The sequence below is a fragment of the Cynoglossus semilaevis genome, chromosome 12 (genome assembly GCF_000523025.1).
Source record: "Cynoglossus semilaevis isolate Cse_v1.0 chromosome 12, Cse_v1.0, whole genome shotgun sequence".
NCBI classification, from domain to species: Eukaryota; Metazoa; Chordata; class Actinopteri; order Pleuronectiformes; family Cynoglossidae; genus Cynoglossus; species Cynoglossus semilaevis.
In genome coordinates this window covers 10,776,747-10,784,208 of record NC_024318.1, presented here as the reverse complement: position 1 = coordinate 10,784,208, position 7,462 = coordinate 10,776,747, and the positions used below count along the sequence as shown (strand labels likewise).

At 40.2% G+C, this 7,462-nt stretch overlaps 1 protein-coding gene across 5 annotated transcripts in view; it reads left to right on the top strand.

Annotated features, from left to right (window-relative positions):
* The window catches only part of LOC103387461 (heparan-alpha-glucosaminide N-acetyltransferase), a 27,844-nt gene that overhangs the window by 877 nt on the left and 19,505 nt on the right, over window positions 1-7,462 (top strand). The window contains exons 2-7 of one of the 5 annotated variants that reach the window (XM_008322119.2): window positions 668-697; window positions 1,515-1,609; window positions 2,023-2,138; window positions 3,334-3,452; window positions 5,357-5,426; window positions 5,515-5,581. In XM_008322119.2, coding sequence (XP_008320341.1) covers window positions 668-697; window positions 1,515-1,609; window positions 2,023-2,138; window positions 3,334-3,452; window positions 5,357-5,426; window positions 5,515-5,581 — 497 coding nt within the window. Of the gene's footprint in view, window positions 1-78; window positions 760-1,514; window positions 1,610-2,022; window positions 2,139-3,333; window positions 3,453-5,356; window positions 5,427-5,514; window positions 5,582-7,462 lie in introns of those variants that run through there. The other 4 variants (XM_025060807.1, XR_003051302.1, XM_008322118.2 and 1 more) reach the window with 4 other exon arrangements.

Sequence of the window (7,462 nt, the reverse complement as noted above, 5' to 3'; positions counted from 1 at the left end):
GGACAGCATGAATAAAAGCAGCTCTGCTCCTCAGCTGAACGGAGTTCATGTCAAAGGTTAATGAGGTGATCCTGGGAGATTGGCCTGGTGAACTCGCTGTCACAGCGAGTGCTCAGGGAAATGAAGAGCTTAATTAAATGAGTAGAGGAAGAGGATGTGACAAGTGGTCAACTCTGAACAGTCGGATGAAAAGGCAAATGAAAAACGTGAAGAAAGGAAAATGTGACCTACAAAATTTGTCACAAAAATACTTCATTTGTAGAGGGCTCTCACGCTGGAAATGAATACTTTTAAAAAGAAAAAAAGAAAAACTCATGTTTTAAAAATGGAAAAAAATGTTTTTGTTTTTTTAAGAAAATCTGATTGAACATTGATATTGTTGTTGAAAAGCCTCTTGTACACAGTATACAGTAGAAAACTATTTTTTGTCAACATATTCATTAAATACCTTTTTTTCTTTTCTTTTAAATGTTTGAGGTGTGGTTTCACCTTAAACAACCATAACAAGCAAACAAAGACGCTTCCCAGCAGTATTTTAACCTTTGATCGCTTTTTATTGTAAAAGACATGATGATGAGTGTAGGCTGAGAGTAGTGTCTGTTCTCGAGAAACAACATGGAGCTGTGGACTCCCACTCAAGCTTTTCTGACTTTGTTGGTCTTTGCAGCCAGCAGTTCTGGGCAACATGTGAGTTCAGGTGAGTTATCAGTGGTGGGAGTGGTTCTTCTGGTATTTGGACCTCGCTTTTATCACTAGCATGTAAGTAGTACTAGTATTTTGTAGCCATGATACGTATAGCTTATGCTGTTTGTGTTTGGTCAATGTCATCAAAAGTCTAACTGCAAACGGAGCCCAGACAGTAGACATGTGGGAGCCCAGTCAATAATATGGAGTCAGTGTTATGATCTTGACAGTGACTGTTATGTGATACACTCTTCTGTTGTCTTATATCTGTGATGTCGACAGAGCTTAATGTGTCCACCGTAATTCATCTCAGTCACCGTTGTCATTTTTGTAGTTTTTGGTGTGTACAAGACACAAATTATGAACCACAAACACAGGTTTTATTGAAATGTAACAGGTTTTTGATCACAAAAATACAACAAGACCATATTTTCCTGCCTTTTTTAAAAGTCAGTACTTCTTCATATGCCTATGCACCATATGTATTCAACAAATACTGTTTTTTTATTCTGATATTGTCTCATTTACATTACTTAAATAATATTTTTGATGTACATTTTATTACATTCAGATGCTTCAGTAAATCAACCTTGTGAAACATTAAATTTACCAAGGAGGCATTTGATTGGTTCTGGTTAAATAAAGAGAGTTCAAAACATTCCATTTCCAAAAATATTTGATAAGTAGCTCGAAGGAAACTAAAAGTTTTCACTGAACGAACTGATTGAAAGAAGAAAGGTAGCTGAGAAATATGATGAAGTTACACATGAAGAGGGAAAAGACTGGAGTACAGGACACAGTGTTGTGACTTTGACTTGTTACTGTTGCAGAAACCAGTCTGAAAATGGACCAGGCTTTGTTAACTTTACATAACCAGCTGACAGAAGATGTGCGGGTTTTCTACAGGTCAGATTTTTGCTACAAGGTAAAGAAATCTGAAATCTTTGTTTCCTTTTCTACTTCAAAAGTTTCTATGTGCACAAAAAAAAAAAACTAAAAGATTTCAAGGTTCCCACAAAAGGACAAAATGGAAAATTGACGGCAAGAAAATAATGTAAATTAGATATGTCTTTTAAAATAACATCATCCAAACAGGGAAAAGAATAAACATTCATAATTATATATATATAAGTGTGTGTGTGTGTGTGTGATAAATAGTAGTCAGAATAGGCTACAAGGACACAGACATAGTAGTAACAGTAATAACAAGCCTTTAGTTGGCTTCAACAGACAAGCATAAAAAGTGGAAGGTTCAAATACATGTACAAAAAAAAAAGGGTAAACACTATACGGCATTGTTTTTCTGGTTTAATTGTTTTCTTTTTTTTTTCTCCCAAGTGTTTGTACCAGCATTTAGCCTCCGTCAAACCCAACAGCAGCAACGCGTCAGTGGTGATCAGCACTAAATTCACTCTGACCATTCAGGTGGAGATGAGAAATGAAACCCTCTGCAGGTAAAGTTTAACATTAACAGCATCAAACCAGTGATCAGAGGTGAACGTGCTTGTGTGTTTCCTGTTTGCTCAATAATGACTCTGCCCGTGGGAGTGCATCGCTCTCCTCTGCGGACATAATCTAGTGTGTTGGCAGCTGATGATTGCATCAGCAGTCTGTTAGATTATTTACAGGGCAGGGGGAGTCATCCTGACCTGCTTTCTGGACCTGAGTGATGCCCTCCCTTAAATAAACCTCCTCGCTGGGTATCGATCAGGGGCCTTTTTGGGGTTAATATAACCCGACGTTCCAGTATTGATGAAAAGGCCTCTTTAATGCTTCAAAGCCACACGTCTTGAGGAAACCTCAGCGGGGATGTTAACTGGAGGAGATGCTTGCCATATTTATAAACAATCAGTGCTGACAAGTTACTGGGGAAGGAGCCGTCCAATTTGGGGGTGACCCTGTGAACACGGTGCCAGGGATTCAGTTGCATCTTGACAGGTTCTTGGTGTTTTTGCCTGTTTTCTCTCTGCGAGGCCTGCTCCTGGGCTCCTTCAGATCAATGCTGAGGTCTCTAACCAGACTGTGCTGCTATTGATTTCCTTCTCCCTTTGAAATAACACTCCGAGTGATAGCTAGTATGTCATCCCTACAGCGGATCAATAGGAGCGTGTAATGCATGTTTTCTTGGTCTGAAACTGGAGATGGCTGGAAGTCAAGAGGGGCACACTTTTAAGCTAAAGACACTAGGGGGTGCTGCTGAGCTTTATAGAAACGGTGGGAAAGACTCCCACGTTTTTTAGGCTGAAAAGTATGTGCTATACTGTAATATATTTTGTTCCTTTGTTCATCTTGTACTGCTTCAGCCTTTATGTGGTTGTGGGAGGAGCCAATCCCAGCAGTCATGAAGTGACGGAGCGATACACCCTGTGTCATTCCCTGGTCCAAGACAGGGCCACATGTACAGAGACCAAAGTATTTAACACGGTTTACACTCACACCTAGAGTCAGTTTAGATTGTCCAATCACAGTAATCATGCATGTTGTTGGGCTTCGTGAGAATATCGCAGTACTTGGTACACACACATACACACACACACAGGGTTAAAAACCCTGATTTTGTTGCATGTGCTCCATGTATTTTTCTGCAATGATCACTACCTGCAGCCTTGAGTGTACGTGTGTGTTCTTGTCACTGTTTTGAAATCACAGGTGGAGTGAGACGTACGGTGAAGGAGGTCTTTACTCCGTGTGGATCCTACTGTCAGAGGCCGACTCTAAAGTCCACTGTGTTCACAGTGTGGAAAGAAGTCCAAACATCACATACCTGCGTAAGTGTACACGACAGGTAAAAAAACAAAACAATATCAGTTTTGAATAGAAGACCTTGGTTTGTCTCTACCCTCAGACCAGGCCTTTGATCCTCTCCTAATCGAGTCAGCAGAGAGCCACATTACTCGTCCCGTCCACGTCCACCGAGCACTAATTCCCATCCTTCTCTGGGGACATGATGTGTATTGATCAAATAAGACATGGTTTCTTGAAAAGGGATCAAAAGAAAAGCTTCTGTGTTTGTTTTTAAGGCCCTGGCTCCGTGAGCGAGGGATTGTGGGAAATACATTAGGGAGTGTGGAAGGATTAGGGCGTAATGGGATTTTGAAAGCGTCTCCCTCCATAATGTACACTCTACTTAACAGTATTGCAGATTATGTTGTAGATCGGACTTTTAAGGCCAAGTAGCCATTATGCCAGCAGATATATGGTCAGTGTGACTGCACCCCTCACAGTATGATGAGCTTCCATTAGCTTCACAGAGCGGTGATTATACAAACTCCCCGTAGGACTTGCTCAGCTTAAGTAATGGTCTGGTCAGCAGCTCCAGACAGGTTAGAGTTGCCCTGCTAGGGAATTTTCAAAGTTTACTTCAGCGTTTCTCATCGATCTGCTGCAGGACTCCATGAGCTCATTTGCTGGATGCTGTGCACTGTTGTTCAAAGGATGTACAGTATTATCAGATCTGGCCTTTAATCATGTTAGTACTGTATTCTGCTTCATACCACAAACCACAAGTCACCTGCTGGGGCCCCGATTCCTTCTAAGAAATTCAAGAGATTGACTAAGTGTTTGGCTTTGACGAGGGTATTGACGAGCAGAGTTTAATTTGGCTGCTTTCAAATGTCTCTTCATTAAATCTGGGTTTATTCTGACAGTCACTGGTGAGGGCGGTGAGAGCTGCTGTTGCACAGATCTTGTGTTGTTTCTCTTCATGTGCTGAGAGCTTTATGACATTTTTACGAGTGGACACCAGCAGTGCCACAACGTGATTATGTCTCCACGCTTTCCCTTCACCGTGGATGTCAGAGCCAGGATTCAGAGCTCAAGCTAAATTCATTTCTCTGTGTTTGTTTTTCCACTAAAACAAGCACAGTGCACACTGGCTCTTCATTTCCTCTGCTTTGACACAAAGAGGCTGCAACAATATTTCCTGAGCCCACGTGTTATAAATGTATAATCTTCAGTACTGTTAAATATCTACACCGCATTTTAAGAGACAAAAGACCAAAAAGAGGGCAATAAAATATTGGTGGCTCAGGGCTGTCTGTCCTTGAAATGTCTTCATTTTCAACCAGGCTTCCGTAGTGTAGAGGTAGCTGCAGCTGTAGCCAATTCGTTCAAATTAGTGTAATTAAATAATAGTTTCAAAACAAGATGTAAAAAAACAACTATACATAAACAACAGATAACAGAAGGTAAGTCCAGAAATATAAAGAATAGAAACAGGGCCGTATTTGACAAAATAAAGTCAATAAAGAAAATAAAGTTAGCTAGAGTAGTAGAGAGGCATCCAAAAAAATGGAAAAACACAACAGTGATATCTAAAGATTAGCCCTGACGTGATCGAATGTTAGCCCAAAGAACACATTTATATATTCCCTTTAAACCGTTTTTCATTCTGACCTCAGTGTAGTGCTGCGTTATCGTCTGTTCCCATAGAGCAGACTTAGATTACCCAGAGAGATTGTTGTGTGATGGATTGACCCAGAGTTTTCCATTAGGCTCTTGTTTGTCACTTGAGGAATCCCCTTTGACATGGTTTGATTCCCTGTGGACAGCAAGGGGGAGACAATTCATACTATTGTTTCAACTATTTTATCAGCTCTTTTTTAAGACGTCTACGTTATTTTCTCAAAGAAATGTATAGTACTATCGTGAACTTTTTGTGTCGTTCCCACAGCTATCCTGGTTGCAGCTCTCTTACTGGCCGTCATCGCTCTCTTATTCAGCGTGGCTCCACACGTCCTCAGGTACTCCTGTGTTTTTCACATCATCCATACTGAAAATGCTGCTCAGCACTGATTACTCCTCCATTCAGACCAGACCTGTTCCTCTTAGGTGCTGTTCTAGGTTCAACTTTATTCAGACTGCGTGCTGCCGGAGCCCTGAGTGCTCAGTGAATAATGTAAGTACAGTTCTGCTGCTGCTTATGGTCCGACTGCACAATAACGTGACACAGATATGTTATTTGACTGGTCAAATTCAATCAGTCACAAACCAATTGAAATGCCTGTTTGACTGGGAGTCTTCATAAGCATTATTAAGCTTTCAGTTTGGTCTGAAATGATATATGTATAAGGAGTTATATTTACAATAAAAGTATTAGTTAGCAGGTTTGCTAACTGTTTGCTATTATTATTATAGCTGTATATTATAGTGTTATAATGTTTTACAGTGTGGTTAAACCTGAGCAAACCTTACTGACCTGAAACCTATCCAAATGCTTGGATTTAATTACATTACCAATCAAACCAAATATTTTTGAAATATATGTGTTAAAGTTAAGGTACTACAGTAACAGTCAGTTCTGGGTATTTTTACATTAATAAATTTGACTCCTCTTTTAAAAAAAGGTTTGACTCTTGGAATCCAGAAATCAAAACATCTGCACGGTCTTGACTGATTTCTGGAGAGAGAGAGAGAAAATCCTGGAACTTGTTCTTTATTTTAGTCAGAGGTTACATTTCCTTACTCCAACAGTTACATTGAATTGTTTTTGTTGGCCCACTCTGCAGCCTGTGATGCATACCAAAATTACACAGAGACTGCAGTCATCAAGTCATCTGGGAGACACTAATGGAATGATTGATACAAATGTTAGCAGAGCCAATTGTACCAAAGACGCACATACAAGTGATAGAGCAGAGCGTTGTGTCCAGCCAATCACGGGGCCTGATGGAAAGAACTGCTGTGGGTTTTTTGGTGAGCATGAATGGCTCCTCTTATTCTTCTGAGCAAAATGCCTTGGTCTTCCATATGCTGTCTGCATGGCGAGCTGATCCATCATGACATATTAGTGTAAGCATCTTCCTGCTCTGGCTCTTTAAACTGCTGCACAGAGGCCAGTGAGTCGGGCTAATCCAACTGAGAGAGGGCAGCAGGCCAGAGTCATCTCACTGCTGCCCTCAGAAACACAGAGGCAAAAAAGCTGCTGCCGTCACGTACAGAAAAAGACTTCACAGAAGCTGTTAGGTGTAACGCAGGGTCTGGCAATTAGGGCAAATGTTAAAAACAACTTGAGACAAATTAGAATGTTTTTTTAAGTAACGCTTTGCATAGCTGGCTAAATGGACTGTAAAAAGTAGGAAGTACAGGTTTTGGTTTTACTGTTCCTCTTAATAAGTGGAAGTCTGAAGAGTTTATGAAGTCAGACGTTCTTTTGTTTAAATTATTTTTCTCATCTAAGCTGTGTTCATTTATATAAATAAAGTCACACATCCCATAATCCTATTTATTGAAAAAGTAAGAGGAGACAGCACATACTGTATGAGGAGACAGTGAGTGTGAATCACCCCCTGATGTTATTTTTAAACAGGCTCCTGACTGTCCAGCTGTTAATCACTCTTATCCACTTACATACAGGTTTTGTTTCTGTTTTATCATCTACCTACTGAGAAGCGCACTCGTTTTCCCACAGACTGCAATTTGTCCAGAACTACTTGCAAAACCTTTCATCTGTCGTTTTGCCTCAGATCAATAGCATAGTATCAGACGGCAATATGTTATTATAGTATCACATTTTGTGCATTTTCTAATGTTGTTCTGCTTTAAACCAGCCGAGCCTGCAGTGCCTACAGCAGGGAGGTTTTACATCTGGTCGAAAGTTGGTTGATTACAGGACACTGGAAACATATGGCTTCAAATGGATGCTAATGATGCTCCTTTTATGTGTTTTTTTAAAAAATGTTTTCCTAATGAAACACTGTTTTGATGTATTTTGTTGTTCGCTCAATATGGGAGAAGGGAACTTGATAGTCTTGTAGCAAGATGTAAACAAGTGTCAAGT